The sequence below is a fragment of the Rhodamnia argentea genome, chromosome 5 (genome assembly GCF_020921035.1).
Source record: "Rhodamnia argentea isolate NSW1041297 chromosome 5, ASM2092103v1, whole genome shotgun sequence".
NCBI classification, from domain to species: domain Eukaryota; kingdom Viridiplantae; phylum Streptophyta; class Magnoliopsida; order Myrtales; family Myrtaceae; genus Rhodamnia; species Rhodamnia argentea.
In genome coordinates, this window is record NC_063154.1 from 4,819,463 (window position 1) to 4,835,683 (window position 16,221).

The 16,221-nt window shown below is 41.7% G+C and overlaps 4 protein-coding genes and 1 pseudogene across 7 annotated transcripts in view; 3 read left to right on the forward strand and 2 right to left on the reverse strand.

The window, feature by feature from the left end:
- LOC115749848 overlaps positions 1-16,221 on the forward strand; it is a 469,397-nt gene that overhangs the window by 396,189 nt on the left and 56,987 nt on the right. The window lies entirely within an intron of this gene.
- Positions 1,801-4,129, reverse strand: LOC115752830 (40S ribosomal protein S25-2-like). The gene is made up of 4 exons (XM_030691219.2): positions 3,976-4,129; positions 3,681-3,755; positions 2,872-3,006; positions 1,801-2,235 (listed from the first exon to the last, which is right to left on the reverse strand). Exons 1-4 carry the CDS (start codon positions 3,976-3,978, stop codon positions 2,122-2,124), a joined length of 327 nt encoding a protein of 108 aa, XP_030547079.1. The 5' UTR covers positions 3,979-4,129; the 3' UTR covers positions 1,801-2,121.
- LOC115752811 (ribonuclease H2 subunit A) lies at positions 4,478-9,057 on the reverse strand. Of its 4 annotated transcripts, none has more exons than XM_030691209.2 (10): positions 8,894-9,057; positions 8,713-8,858; positions 8,539-8,610; positions 7,297-7,420; positions 7,122-7,209; positions 6,033-6,170; positions 5,850-5,937; positions 5,611-5,731; positions 4,955-5,162; positions 4,478-4,861 (listed from the first exon to the last, which is right to left on the reverse strand). In XM_030691209.2, exons 2-9 carry the CDS (start codon positions 8,795-8,797, stop codon positions 4,988-4,990), a joined length of 891 nt encoding a protein of 296 aa, XP_030547069.1. In that variant the 5' UTR covers positions 8,798-8,858; positions 8,894-9,057; the 3' UTR covers positions 4,478-4,861; positions 4,955-4,987. The 4 variants fall into 4 exon arrangements, with proteins under 4 accessions (XP_030547069.1, XP_030547060.1, XP_048135105.1 ...); XM_030691200.2 differs by having other exon boundaries at positions 4,946-5,162; positions 8,894-9,056; XM_048279148.1 differs by having other exon boundaries at positions 4,478-5,162; positions 8,713-8,853; positions 8,894-9,055.
- Positions 9,246-10,972, forward strand: LOC115754897 (uncharacterized protein At2g27730, mitochondrial-like). The gene is made up of 4 exons (XM_030694079.2): positions 9,246-9,347; positions 9,439-9,585; positions 9,832-9,927; positions 10,673-10,972. The coding sequence occupies exons 2-4, from the start codon at positions 9,445-9,447 to the stop codon at positions 10,697-10,699; spliced, it is 264 nt and encodes an 87-aa protein (XP_030549939.1). The 5' UTR covers positions 9,246-9,347; positions 9,439-9,444; the 3' UTR covers positions 10,700-10,972.
- LOC115754819 lies at positions 11,669-12,515 on the forward strand (annotated as a pseudogene).

Sequence of the window (16,221 nt, forward strand, 5' to 3'; positions counted from 1 at the left end):
GACGGGACGAAACATGTAACCGCGGTTCTGGTCATCACGCGGCGAGACTCGCGGAAGCCATGCAAAAGGTCATCAAGCTTAGGGAGAAGAGCCGATCGACCCGGGCCTTGGATCGTTCGAGCAAACCAGATTTTCTGCACGGACCAGAAGGCTCGTCACGGACGTCGAATGAAAACTAACTCGAGAAGGGCTTCGTCAGGTTTGTGTTTCCATATGTCTTCATGTTTCCCGATGATCGAGTCCGGCGTCGGATATCAATAAAGATATGTAGCTTGCTACTTTGTGAACTATAATGGAGTGCTATCGGTTCGCTCTCGGTTAAGTAGCAATCAAGTTGAAGTTAGCTAGGCAAGTCGACTGCGTACTGGATTTGAGGTAAGCAAAGCGGGCGAATACTGGGAATAATCATCGGACCATAAGAACCTACGAATCTACTGTGTGCATAGTTGTTCAGACGACGCGGTCGACAGAGAATCCAAGCACGATGCCGATAATTAGTTGCATGTGGTTCTCTTAATCCAATGCAAAGGGTCCTTACAATAAGAGTCCGTTTGTTTCGCGGGAAACTCACGTTCTGAAAATCATTTTTCCTGAAAATGGTACGTTTACATTGCTCACAAACTGAATGAACGAAAAACATTTTCGATATAACCAATCCAACTTGGAAAAATGATTTTCAAACCATTCATTGTGTGCGAAACAAACGGACCCTAAGTTCTTCTTGATTCTTTCTTACCTACTACGGGTTTCACTTTCCGAAGCACGGATTGGTTGTATAAATCCTCATAGTATCGGAAAATACTCCCTTTGAGATTACTAAAGGTGGAAATTTGACAGTTGAAAATGAAGACATCATACAAGAATATGACTCAGTTGAACATGAACTTCAGTTCCAGAAAAGTAAATGGGGGCATAGAGCATGCAACCGGAGATCATTTTGGGACATAGAGATCTGATAGAGAGCTCTCTTCAAAGCTTGCGGGACTCGTCTAATACGACCTTGCTCGGGATCTGTACAATGACAGCGGGTATTTTCGAGATCGGCCAAAATCTCAGTTGCATACTCGAATTTATCGGACGGCTTTCAACTCGTTGCCCGGTTCTTGAATTCAATCTGCATTGGGTCGAGTGAAATGTACGCCATGGCCACATGATTTGCTTTTCCGAGCTAATCCAATGCAGAAATTGCTCTGAAATTATCGGATGGATCGTGAGCCTGTCATTTATGCAAATCTGAGCATCACCCTTTGTTATACTGCAGAGAGGCCAGTGATCGACTCCAACAGAGTGATTCCGAAGCCATAAGCGCCGCCTTTCATATTCAACTCGCTCGGGGTATGTTTTTAGCAATCCGAACCCAAAGCATCAACCAACGAAACATATTTAACTGTAGTTACCAAATAACATACCTGGTTGTAAATGAAATGTATCTCATGTGCATATAATTATCCAAATAATGTACTCCGCAAATGCACCTTTCTGGAAGTATAACTTCACGAGCTCCACAACTGCACAGGACCGGATGAAAATGCAAAGACCACAGCTCTTAAATACGACGATAGAGCACAGAACATTTCGTTCATTCAAACGGAATTAAGCTTCCAGCAGTTGTAACACTAGTGAGGATGTTAAGAGTGTAGGCATTTGATTGTTAAAAAGCTAATGCATGCAACAATGCAGGTAAGATAATAAAAGTGGTTTAAGAAAGTAAAATATAGACCATGCATGAAGCATGTAATGGAACAAGATATCCATCTCTTTGGTGATGCATCATTCAGCCGAAATAAGAAACGTCGGACATTTCAAGATCGAAAGTTATCAGAATAATTTCTTCTGCCCACATTGTTTCTCTTGACCAATTGTGAGATCCAGAAAAGCCGCAGAGATGCCTCAAATTGGATGTCCGACTGGTTGATAGAATATCATTCCAGCACAGGGAAATGAAGCAATAATCGCTCAACCCCCTAACTAAAAACAAGAGCTCAAATGTATGCTACTGAAGCAACAATCAAAAACTTCAATGCAAAAGCAAAACTTCCCCCTCAGTCAGCTCCGATAATGGGAAGCTAAAAGAAAGAGAAAAAAAAAAAAACATGAAACTTTCAAGGCAATGTTCCTATATTAGGTGTTGGTAGCCCTTGTGTAGATCTGCTGGCTGGCATGAGCTGATATCATCCTAATAAGACCTCTTGCCATTAAGTCCTTGATTGCTCTACGTGCCAGTGAACCATTGACCTGTAATGGACGAATGCCAGAACATTGAGATGTTAATGACTAACATCATACATGTAATATACACTTCACAAGTTCATCGTGGCAAGCGATCCATCAACACAAGAATAAACTAGTCATAGTCTACCTGGCTGTAACCAATGATTGCAACAAACAAAAGCCAGGAGCAACATATCTAAAAGAGAGAAATGATGATGACAAGGCGAAGGAAGAGGATTCAATCCCCAATGACTAATCATCCACAGGGAGAAGCATTTAGCCAAAGAGCAGATTAGATTGCATTGCAGACATGTGGGCCAACAGAGTATATAATCGCCCAATAGGATATTGGTTAAACATTGTCAATCAACATCCTTGCAAAAGGGTATGGCACAAACGACTTGAGCAGAACTTGTGCTCAAGTATATCAAGCAGCTCCAAGGCTCAATACCAACAACAAAAATTTACTGCTACTAATGTCCAATATATTCCTAGCAAAGCATATACACTTAAACAGAGGAAGCCTTTTTTCTAAGCCATTGAGCAACAAATCAAAGGAGCAGTGGTGCAAAATAAATAAATAAATAAATCTACTACCATAGTGAAAGATGCAGAGGTAAATGAGGCATAGAATAAACAAGACGGCTGATGTAAGCATACCCTCAATCTGTCTGATAAGATGGAAGGAGTGATAAGCTTGTACTTGGGAACTTCACTGACAAGTTTGTCATACGTTGCCTGATCAAAGAGTACCATGTTGTTTACCTTCTCCTTTTGCTTTCCTTTGCTCCATTTCTGCACGAAATGATCTCACAAGGTCACACACAGACATCCAGTAACAACTACCGCCTGAAGCTGAAGCCAAACTACGTAAAGACTCAGGCAAATATGTAAAAAGTACTCTTAACTCCTTTACAAGAAAAAAGGTACATTCATCAATCATAATCGACACATAAGGGATGCCGTAAAACCCCAGATATTCTGTGTTTAACTAGCAGAAGCTATCCTCACTTTGCTATGGAAAACTAGCAGCCCTGCATTTTGATTAACAATATAAGAGCTGAAAACTTCAGTCATTGATCAGATTTGCGCATATAATAGAAGCCCCAGAATGCAGAACTGGTCCAACCTCACTGGTGACCCAAACAGAACAAATATCACACAATCCTTCTCTCCCTCAGCAGTGAACTAAACAACTGAAAATACCGAGTGCTGCATATAAGACACGTGCTCGCAGTTAAACGGCATCAAAAGTTCGGTCCTTGTAAGTAAATTGAGAGGCAATGATGATAAGTTAGGACAACGCCCATGATGAGATCCTTCAGAGGAACAAGCAACACAAAGCCCAATTTACCGCCCTACACTCAAATCACAGACACCCAATGCGCATAGCAGAAACCCTAAAACCCAGCTGAAACGAATGAGCTCAGAGCACGAATCCCCAGATAGAAAAAAGAAAGAAAATCGACCTTCTTCTTTTGCTTGCCGCCTCCAGATTTAGCCGGCTTCGAAGACGGGGGAGGAGCCTTATCCTTCTTCGGTGCCTACAAAAACACCCGTGAACCCAACAACGTCAGCGAACACATCAAATCAAAACTGCAAGCTGTTGGGGAACACGAGAAAAAACACTCGGCGCATCGGAAGATTGATATATACTCGGAAACGAACACGACAACTAATTCTTTTCCCCGCGAAAAATGCTTCGACGTCGTGAACTCATGCATTACGAAGTACGGAAGATTGCATCATCACACTTGTTCTTACCATGGTGAACCAGAGCTAGTTTCACGGGTTGGGATCGGAGGAAAGCGTGCGGCGTGAGCTGTCGGCGGTGGTAGCTTGGAGGAAGAAGAGCGGTGGATTTCTTAGTTTATACGGGAAAGGTAGGAAGGATAGGGTTTCTGCTCGACAGGAAAGCGGGCTGGGCCTGAGCCTTTGGGCCCAACTCTGAGCACTGGGCCTAAACAAGCCTCGTTTAAGCTCTGTGGACTGGGCTTAGGTGCATCTCGTCGTCTTGTCGAGTGGGCCGTGGCCTGATGCACGGGGATTCGATGCACTAGAGTATATGTTTAGTAACTGCAAATCTTTGACCAAGCAAATCTATAACACCTCTCATGTTGTCTATCTCTCAAGAAGCTAGATTTGCAAAACATGTCGAACATATAAAGCCGAAGAAATTTCTTTTTTTTTTTTTCCCCTTTTTTCGATTATAATAATAGGCTGAAGAATTTCTGAAACACAATTCTACATGCATTTTAGCTAGACATTGTCAGCCAAATGAAGAAGCCATAAGGATCAAATTTTTTGAGAAAGTCGATGTCCTACAATCAAGTTCCAAAGTGGAAGCTGCAGAAAGAAAGCAGCGCTCAATTCCATCAAAAACTCAATCCCAATACAACAACCACAACCGTTATTATGTTCAGGACACTGTTGAACACTAGGTCTCCTGGAGATCCAATCATAAGTGTTACACCGCCTGTTCCTCTTCGAGGCAAATTGGTTTTCAGCTTAGAATGCTAATCTCTTGAACTTCCATGAAGAGAATTGACCCTTTAAGCTACAGTTGAATAAGGATCCCCTGGAGAATTCATTCTCGGCGCAACGAGTCAAGCTTCCGGATTTATGAATCTTGACGAGGAACCACACCTTGCTGCAAGAGAGAACGCATAGTTTAGGAAACAATGCTTTCTTACTCTTTAAGTTGACTCGCCGCTGAAAAATAAGCACATCTAAACAAAGGAACCTCCATTGTCCTCGCGATAGTCACCAGCCTTTCTCAGAAGTGAGTGAGTTGCTGGAGTTTCCGGCTTTGAAAGAATTTGCAGCGACCTCTGCCACTTGATTCTGTCTCTTCTATCTTCCTCTTCGATGTAAAGCCGAGACTGCTCAGCTTCACCTGTTTCTTGCCACTACTTCCGTCGAAATTATCTTCATCCAACTGATCAGATTCCCTGTTTGGGGGGGTTGAAATATGACAGTTTGAGCATCGCGGCTGTGCATTTCTATTCTCATGGTCTATAGGAATAGCAGATGTAATGCTTAGTGGTTTTCATAATTGCAGTTACTTAACTGACAGAGAAGACTTGAGTACCTAAGTCCTACACAAATACTGACAGAAAACAAGAAGAGCTACTCAAGTCTTTTTTCACTGAATGGAGTCAGCAGTATGGATCCCTGCTGTGGGGTCAAGTATTGTATAAGAAATTTGGCTAATTTATCCAATTACGATGGTCCTAGTGGTCTTAAAAATTGGGCATCCACCCCAAATCATAAGTTATTTTGCAAATATTCAGCATTGTAGTTGTTCATTGGTTTCAGAAAGGAAACAGTGCCTAGAAGATCCAGACGGCTAGATGCATAAGGAGTTGATGAGGGAGTGCAGGCAGAGCACAGACTCACCACACGACTTCAACAAAGTTCTTGTAGTATGCCGTGCATGTACCCCAACTGAAGCGGACGAGACTTGGGAACCCAAAAACCGCGTGTTTGTGTTGTTCCAACCATGCCTTCGTTTCGGGGTCTGCGACAAACCAACGGCAAGCAGAACTCTCAGAGAAGTCCATCTTGAGCATGAAGTTTCAGAGAAGAACAAACATTTCATATTTAGATCAGTAAAGAGAGCCTGTCTTTCTCTTTACCTCCAGGATATCCGGAACCAAACTCCTTGTGCATGTTTTCAGCTGTTTCCTCAAGGACCCATCCGTGCAAGGCTCTGTCTCGCGTGACCTTCATGCATTAAAAGAAAAAAGGAGAAATGATGCATCAAACGGCTTGAGATAAGCCCTGATTTGACAAATTCTTATTTAAATCAAGTTACTCACTTTTGCGACTATGCTTGCTCCACTAACAACTGGATAAAGACTATCGGCCTTCTTTGCAACCACAAATTTGACCCCTTGAAATCTTTCAGAAAGCTTTACTCTATATTTTTCAGCATCTCCAACTGTGTCCACATAAACCTGAAAGCATGCAGTTATAAGCTTCATGAAAATGTCACATCATGGTCAGTTAGTCGCTTTGATTTAGTTTTACACTACCATGCTTCGAAGAATCTGAATTCCCACTAATGAAGTGAGGATAGATTGCATGGGCTTCTACATCACAAAGGAGAACCTATGACCGTTGCTTAGAAGCATTCAAAGCAAAAGCCACTAAAAAGAACAGCACTTTTACACTCTTGAACCCCATGTGGCATGTTTCCTTAAAGCAAGTTTTTTTAAGTAAAGGTCATGTGTAAGCTTAACATTCGGTGGTCCAGAGCCAGTGGACTGGGGTGACTTTATAATTGTTCTGGAGAACCACCTTAATGAAGTTTCACAATTTACAAGCTAATTGGTACCTTTTAAATGAACAGTTCATGTTCAGTTGCGATTGTAATTATGTTCAGCAATGATCATCCAGCAGAACAGCGCCCCTATTTTTTTTCTACTGAAATTTTGTTCCTGGATAATTCTGCATGATGATGGTTCAATTTTAGGGACTGATGGTGGAACATCTCTCACTTATTTTTGGAAACACAAGTATAACGAGGAAATCAAGGCAATGGAGCATAAATTCTAGCATTTTCAAAATTAAAGGGAATATGGTGAAAGACGCTCAAGCATAAAAACCCACATAACTAACTCCCTGTACCAATTTGCAAACTAATCTCACGAAATTATAGATATTTTCTTTCCCAGTAGAATCATGAATTGCCAGTATCTTTCCAGATACTTTTTTTTTCTTTCTTTGTATTTTCCCACTTATTCTCTCTTTAGTCCTCAACTCCTGATAATAAATAATTTGGCTGGACTGATGATTTTGAAATTTCGCTATCCAGATAGTCACATGCTCACCGAACTTTTATACAATAAGGACTGATCACTATAAGCACGTTGATGTTGGAAGGAAAACGCTTCTGAAGAATTTACCTCAGTTAGAAGAACGCCCATATTGAGCACCCTGGAGACGAGTCCTATTGCAGAGTCATGTGATATTTCATTGAGATTGATTTTATTTCTGCCACAGATCAAAATATTCAAGTCCCTCATTTATAGCAGATTGCTGTGAAAGAGAATGAATGAATCATATATATAGCAAGCTTACTTCCTTAGCATTTTAGATGAAAGCTCTCGTGGGTCTATGACATCAACAGCCCAGCCAATTGATTCATCAGCCTTTAGATTTTCAAATAATTCCTCCCTCTTCTCTTCTTTTAATGTCTTCGAATCTGCCGGTTTACCAAAAAGTAATGTAGACCAGTTAAATTAGAAACCATCATGCTAAAGAAGATTTTCCATTATTTGTGGCTAAGTAATCTCAGAAATTATCGCTGCATCAAGCAAGAAAGTTCTTCCATGAGCTAACGGATGATAAAGTATTCATGAGAAAACTGTCTTTACGAGTTTTGTTCAAGCATAGTCCAAGATGGAATAAGTGTTTCATAGAGCTAACATCTCTCCACCAAATATATTTCGTGATCAAAGTTCAACAACTGGTACCCAAAAGCTCATTCAGCCAATACTCAAAATCAAGTTTCTAAGGCAATAAAATGAAAAAAAGAAAAGAAGTTGAGAAGATCAATGAACGTGAAATTAGTAATTTTAACTATCAAAGTTTAGATGGTATGTACTAAGATTTTGTCATCAGAATGAAACCATAAACTATAAAGAAAGTAAAGCATGAAACAACTGCAACTAAATCGAGGGAATTTGAACCGGCAAAAAAAAATTGACGACAAAAACTATGAAATGTGTCCATATTCTATGAAAATTCAAAGGTATGGCCATGCCTGAACAATTTCAAACATCCATACGTCTTGCCGTGGTAAGGAGTGACCTCGTCTCGTACTCATGTTTCTTACTTATAAAAGTCAAGTTGTCAACATTGTTAAGAAAATCTTCTTGATTCAATCTTTCAAAAATCTCAACCAAATCCAACCTGATAACCTACCAATGAGAGACCTCTCGCATGTCAGGACAAAATAGATCGAAAAAGAGAAAATTAAGCAATGGTATACATCTATGTGGGCGTTACTAAAAATCGATGAGACATCGAGTAACTTACACTGAAGGTGACCACCTCATTAACAATTTCGAAAATCACGTCGTCCACTTTACCAGTAGAAACGATTTTGAACCAGATGATACATTAATCCGACATAAAAAGAGACTTTCACTCCACCCAAACTCAATTTTTTTTTTCAAATTATTCTTAGAAAAATCAAAACAATCGTCTTTTCGGGGAAAAGCAAACTCAATCTATATCAACCATTTCACATCACGGCCAATGCCTTCATCAGGAAAGGAGAAGAACCATGAAAAGGAAGCATTTCAAGCAATCAAAAACCTGCGAAGTTCAGCGTGGAGAGCGTCTTCTGATACGATTGAGCACAGTACAAGCACCCGTACACCATGGGACCTGCCGACGCAACGCATCAGCGCAGAAAAACACCAGACCATCGAACCAGAATCACAGAAATTTGCAAGAAAAAAAAAAACAAAAACGACGAAGAGGACGAACCCAGAACAGGGCCCCGGCCAGCTTCGTCGATGCCCATGATGCAAGGTTTCGAAGCCCATTTCGGAAGCGGAGTTTCGGATCCCATGTTCCCGCTCCGGCGTCGCCTCCCCTCCTCTTTCCCGCCAGGAACGAGCTGATGGCGTCTTTTTTTTATTTTTTGGTCGGAACTGATGGCGTCTTTAGAGAGCGCGATAATTGAACGAAAGTTCACTCTTCTGCGGCTGTCGTGTTCTGCGTGCCTTGGATCCGGTTCGGGGAGAAATCTAACGGGTCAGAAAATGGAGGATCCATTTGCAGTGGGGCCAAACCCATACCATAAAAGGCCCACGATGCCCCCGTGATTTAGACTGATTTACATTTTTGGCCCTCCCTCAAGTTCTCTCTTATCCGGATAACGGCAAAACTATTTACACATTAGTTCAATAGTTCACCCTGTCGTACCTATCCATTCAGCCGGATTGACCGAAACCCCCAGCCCCACGAAAGCGGAACCACCTGTCGAGGAGGGTAATACCGTACTTCCGCACACGCTCGCGAGCTTTCTTGCAGCGCCACCAGGAATTTCGCTCCGGTTTTTCGAGAATCGGTTTCGGCTGACGACCCGGATTCGGCCCAAACCCGTTTAAGCTCGACCCGATATCCGAGCAATATAATACCGCGCTTGTAGAGTCTGCCTTGAGCAACGCGCGGAGCGGAAGCTGAAAGGGAGTCGCCATAAAGGGAGTGAAGAAGATGGCCATGAGAGCAGCGGCGAGGCGAGCGAGCTTGACTCGGTTCATGGACTCATCTCGAGGAGCGGCGAGGTACCTGAGCTCGGGCGATGGAAGGATCCTGAGCGAGGAGGAACGCGCAGCTGAGAACGTCTATATCCAGGTCCCTTTCCTTTCCTATTTGAGCTTAGCTTCGCCGGTTGTGATTGCGCGCGTGTTGCGTATGAAGAATCTAAAGATCAGTTGATTCTAGGGATGAATCGATGAATGATTCCGCTGCTAGCATCTCGATTGTGGTTTTTGTTCTCTAGCGATTTCCTTATTCAATTCAAATCGGGATTCTCATTCGTGGAGCCCGATACATGTTGCTCCGGCTTTACTCTGATGAATTCTTGTTGGTCTCTGAAAGAAAATGGAGAGGGAGAGGATGGAGAAACAGAGAAGGAAGGCCGAGAAAGAGAAGGCGGAGAAAGAGAAAGAGAAAGAGAAAGAGGCTGCTGAGCAGGTACATGTCTAAAGGATCCTTGGCACCTTCTATTCCACAGACATACAAAATTCAAAAAACAAAGACAAAAAAAAGAATAGAGGAAGAGTCAATAGTGATTGTCCTATATATATAATCCGTCATTTCGAGGGATGGTCTTTGAACTGCACTCGGTCCTATCCTTCGCGACATTCCCGGAACTACGAAGACTCTGCAAATGATTTGTCTGGTGAGATTGAGATGCCTGTTTCATGGTTAGTCGAGTAAAACATCAGATGGTGTTGTCTTTCTGTGGCTACTTGATATGGATAGCCTGAAGCTGCTAATACTCCTCTGTATAGGAGGAGCTCATGGCCTTCTCAGTCTCAAAGCTGGAGGTCCTTCTTAGAATCGAGTCTAGAACCGCATGCAATTCATATCACGATTCTCTGTGGGTCATTGGGTTGGAGCAAGTTTCCAGCTATCTTGTCCCAAATTTAGAATTGTTTGCAAATTGGATACGGTAGATAGATTGTTATTGATCACGAATCACAGACTCAAGGCCAGATTGAACACTTACTTGGACATACCCATCCACACCTTGAAGTCCAGTAACTTAGTAGATGACTCAGATGGAATAATACAATTTGAATCATTTGGATGATGCAAACCTGAACCAACCCTGTTCTTATTGCTGGCAGTGCTCTATGTTGATAAAAAGGTTTTTGAGGAATGTTCAAGGATTTTATATTCTCTCTTATCTGCCTCTTCTTTTGCCCTTTTGCAGAAACCTGAAGGGGTTCATACTGCTTGAGAGGTCGATCTTTAACTACTGATGAAGCGAGGGTGTTCGCAGGCGAATAATGAGTATGCAAAATAAACTTGTCCTGGGAGTCGCTTCCTGTACAGAATAATCCTCTTGTTAATATCTGATCTAGTCTCCTAACAGTGATACTGTTTTTGTGAGCTTCTAATGCTTAAGCTGGTTGCTAGTCGGTTTGCATTTGCTTCTCTTTGAAAATCATGTGTCAGGAATCAGGATTGCATCCCTTTATTTTGTCTATGCATCGGAAGAGATGATTTGCCATATGCTCCTCACTATCTTTTGGCTTTAGCCGAGGGGAAAATGGCACAGTCTTTGATTCAAATTTATGCTTTTTCTGTTTCGCGTGAAACATATTCTGTCATCTTCATCCCGCTGATGCATGACTGGAGGATCTAGAGCTGTATGTCATGCAGGTTGCAATGCCTGATGCTTGGAAATTCTTGCACAACAGTCTTTACTCTGTTTGGTTATGAAAATTCATTCATAACTGGCTATATCCATACACGACTCATGAAAGGGTAGAGCTATGATTTTTTCGTACTACTTGATCTATAAGCATACTCCGCGAGTTCATTCCCCATCTCGCGGGGAGGACGAACCTCTGATCTCCTAATCCAATGACCTCACCCCTGAAACCTTTAGCTGCCAGGCGGAGTGTTGCTTTCGAGTTATAATGGCATTTGAGTACGTCTCAGCTTATGTTACATTTAGCAAAGTATATTTTTCATGCTTTTGCTTCTTCAGGTCATATTATCCTCCGAGCCCGGCACTAAGCTTGAACGAAAACGGTAGGTAAAACAAAGTTCACATTGTTGTCCAATGATACACATTACACTCCATATCTTTGGGAAGTTCATGAGGACAATGGAGTTTGCAAAAGACGATATAGCCGTCTCTCCAGCTTCGGTTGTAGTTTACAGTCACATCCCAAATCAGCATTAGAATTCTATCTTTTGACATCCACAATACAAATATCTTCCCCTGCACCTTAAAGTTTTACCATGGCCTCTGCCTGCCTTCAGCCATGAGTTCTTCACTGCATTAGTCCTTACTCTGTCCGTCTTCCAAGTGACAAGCGCGGGCAATCTGGACGCCGAACGTCACAGCTGTGGACGGGAACTTCTTCACCTTCACCGGCATGAGAGCTCTTATGTCGCTGGATCTTCCTACAGCTTTCAAAGTGACGAAAGTGAGCGCGGCAGAATTCTCGGCTCTTAACGGCCAGAGTGTCTCAATGGCTTTTCTTGAGTACTCGGCCAGCTCAGTCAACCCACCACACACGCATCCCCGTGCTTCTGAGCTCCTCTTCCTCCTGTATGGATCTCTTGAAGTCGGAGTCGTCGACACAACCAGCAAGCTCTTCACACAGACTCTCCAATCTGGGGACATGTTTATATTTTCGAAAGGACTGGTTCACTAACAGTATAATGCTAATGCGACGGACTTCGCTATAGCTATTTCCGCATTTGGTAGCGCGAATGCCGGAACCGTCTCGCTTCCTGCAAGTGTATTCACCACTGGCATTGACAGCGGGATCTTGGTCAAGTCATTCAAGACGAATGTCTCCAGCGTTGAAGCTCTCAAACTCGGGCTTGCACCACCCAAGGCCTAAGAGAGGAGCAACATAATAATGTTGATTCGTAATATTCTGACTAAATATTTCATTATACGTTCCATTTGATCCGATTAAACTACCTTTTTTTCGTTCACATCGTGTTGCTTAATGTAGAATTTCCTACGTTACCCTACTAAACAAGCGATTTGAAGTTGATGAGGCTTCTGCACAATTCTGTGGCCTTTTATTGTTCCCGAACTTGAAATGTAGACCGTATCTCCCCAAGGAGACATGATGTAGGGTAACGACATGTCCGGGTCCGGGTCAGTTTCCTCGATAGTCGGGCCTAAGTCCATAGTGGCTGGGCCTAGGTCCCTTGAGGCCAGCCCAAGATGGCGGTGTGAGCGGTCAAGTCCATGGATACCTGGCCCGGCCGGGTCCCTTGACGCTCAGCCGGAGACTTGGGTGCCTATGCCCGGATTCCTGACCATGTCGCTTGGGTCCATCAAGGCAGACCCGGGCTTTGTCTAGTCTAGTCCCATAAAGGTTGGGTCCACAAAGGCTGGGCCAGGGTAACAGGCCATGCCCAAGTACCCGACTCCATGGCAAAGTCATTACGCCGAGCTGTTGGCCGAGCTCTGTTTATTAGCGCGACGCTCACCCCACGTCTCCATGTTGCTTGTGTCTCGCGCCAACTCCTAGCTCAAGACCTGAGCCGTGCATCTGAGCTCCATCATTGGCTCGATGAGCCGGTCCATGGAGTCGCCCATTCTTGGGAGGTAACAATTTAAGATTAAAAAAATTACTAAGAATTGGGTCTTCGGTATAGGTCTTGATCCGAGTATGAATTATCTTCAACCCGATCAAAATCAAATTCGACCCACCGTTTGACAAGCCTAATTGGAAGTTATAATGGCATAAGAGTACTTCGCAGCATATCTTACATCTAGCAAGCATTTGTTTTCATGCTTAAGCTTCCTCTGGTCACATTATTCTCCAAGCATGGCATTATGCTAGAACGAAAACGGTATGTCAAACAGAGTCGGCATCGTTGTCCAATAATTCATTGGAGGCCTAAGAGAGGAGCACAAAGTAGTAATAAAGTCGATTCATTTGTCTTCTGATTGACGTTTCATTTGGTCAGTCTAAACTGACTTTTCTGTTGCTCACATTGCATTGCTTAATGTAAAATTTTTCTGTCATTACCCTACTAAACAAGCGATTTGAAATTGATGAGGCCAGCGAGCAACAGCTTTGCGCGATTCTGTGGCGTTCCATTGCTCCTTGACTCGAAATACGTAGACCTTATCTCCCAATGGAGACATGATGTTATCTTCTAAGTACGAAGCAATGGCTTAACAACACATTGATGTCAGACTTAGGAAAATGGCAAAAAGAACTATTTCTCTTGGAGTGCGCATCCAAGTATCCTTTGAGATGAAGCCTTCATGGAGTGGTGGAAATAAACCTCACAAGCTACATGGTCTTCTCATTTCAAAGAGCTGCCCAGCTAAATTCATGGCTTTTGGGCCAACTTCCCCTGTTCATGAATGGGCATACTTGTCGAGCAGTTTTCAACTCTCGAAGCTTACGGCATTTTAGGATTTGAGTCAGTTGAGGAGCGGTCTTTATGTGCCACCGTGGTGTCCGACGTCCGTGTTTTGTCAACTGATCGACAGCGCCGCTGTTTGGTTCTCTAATCTGGTTGATTTTTCGTGGAAATTGATGAAACATTGCATTTGTTGGCCCCAATGATATAGACGCCATTCGTGTTAGTATCTTCGTCGCGTGAATTACTCTTCTGAATCATGTGCATCATGCAAATGATTCTTTCAATGAGACCGGAACGAAAATGTCCAATTTGGTTATTTATATATGAAACCCTGCACTTTGTTTACTGTCACATATGCACTCGCAGAGTTTCTGGATTGTTTGGACTCTCGTTGAAGGTTCAGTCTTGTGTTTCCTTGGAAGCCTAGGGCCATTTTTTTCTGCTGCACGAACTCAAAGTACCTAAAAAAAAAATTAATGGCCCGTCCCCACGTTTGTGCCCCTAGCTTATCAAGAAGTTAAAGCATAGACCCTCATGTTGAATTGAATCTATATTCACTTCCAATACGGCTTGCTAGTCTATGTGACAAAATACTTAGACTTGCTTGCTCATTGTGCTGACTAGATGAAGTGCTACTGGATATGGATCTCGGAAGACTTCAACTTTAGATGACTCCCACTAATTGTGTATTGGATGATTTTAGCAGCCATAAGGAGAACTCCATCATGCCGTTCAGCTTGATGCAAAATGAAAATTTCTGTTCTTTTTGTGCTTTTGGCAGATGGCGAGTTGCATAAGAAGATCAGTGTTAAGGAATCCGAAGTAGTTGGTTCGGTGCCTCTGCTTCTGCTTTTGTCCTTCTGCTGCAGGCATGAGAAGGAGGCTTCCCTTCTTCGCAATGCAGTCACTCACATTGTTGAGAATACCTTCCTCTGAATATTTTGATTTTGAGAAAACTATCCTTCTTAAGAAAGAATCTGGTTAATGATTTCAAACACTTTATTGCAGGTATGACACGTGAATGAAAAAGCTTATATTGTTCTAAACCTGATGTTCAACTCAAGACGAAATCGTCACATATTTACTTATTGTCGCGACCTAAAATTTAGGCTAATGGATTATTAGGTTAATTAAATTAACCAACCTAACTCGGACTCTCCCAAGTCCTATCAAATCGCAACTTAGGTTCAATTCACGAAAAATTATTTAATTGGAGCCGCCACTAATCATTTACGGTAGATTAATTATAAACCTACATAAAATAGCAGGAGAACTATTTTATTTGTACGAATCAGAGAAAGTGAGTTTGGGGACTTGGTTACATTAATTTAGAAAATTAATGCCCTTTTAGTACTAACTTTCATGAAAAATCCTTTTTTTCGATTGATCGATTGATTTGAATGATTTTGATTTTTTGGAAAAAAAAATGTAATATGAGACCATATGTTATGCACCCAAAAGATGATTTTTTTTGTATTTTTTTCGGATAAATAAAAGCACTCAAAAGCAATCGAAAATTTGAAAAAAACAAACAAAAATGCCCATAATATACCTTTTAATTTTCGATTTTTCCAAAAATCCTCTCATTCCCAAAGATCTAGGTTAGAGCAAGATTTTATTTGCTACATCCTCGAAGATTCGAGCCAGCATGTGGATAAGGATATAAAACAACAACGTCCCTTTTGCCAAAGGGAAAGAACACGAAGTTTTGTACTAAATCACCATCTCATTCCATGAGATCATGGCTAAGGCGTGTGATTTAATTTTTTGGAAGGGTCTAGGCACATGTGAGCATATATTACGGGCATGTTTGTTTAAAATTGTGCAAACTTTACAACAATAAAAAAACAAACAGCATGACAAAAATAAAATAAAAATGAGTCATTTTTTTTGGATTTTCGAAAATATGAGAGGGGTGGCCAAAAATATGGCATTGGGGTCCACCTTTCCTCATCTAAAAAAAACCTTGATCCACTTTTAATTTGAGAAATTATCTTTAATGTTTGGAAAAATTGTTTTGGATAATTCTCAAAATTTAAGATAAACATCCAATCAAGCACAAATCTTATCTCTAACAATCAAGCACTATAAAAAAATTACAAGATAGATCATATCAATCATGGATAAGCATTCTCATCAAATCACATATTAGAAATAACATCCAAGATCAGAAATTATCCATAGCAAATCTGATATTATCCAATTCAAACGTCTTCAAAGATTAGACAAAGTTTAGGCTAAAAAAAACCTCATCCACAACGTAGAGATAATATCAAATAACCAAGGATAATGTCGATTAACTAACCCTAGATAAAATTCAAAGCACGGATCATCCACGAGCATAGAGCAATTCAGGCAACTATGACAAGTGTGCCGAAAATCATTATCCAATTCACCAAAAAT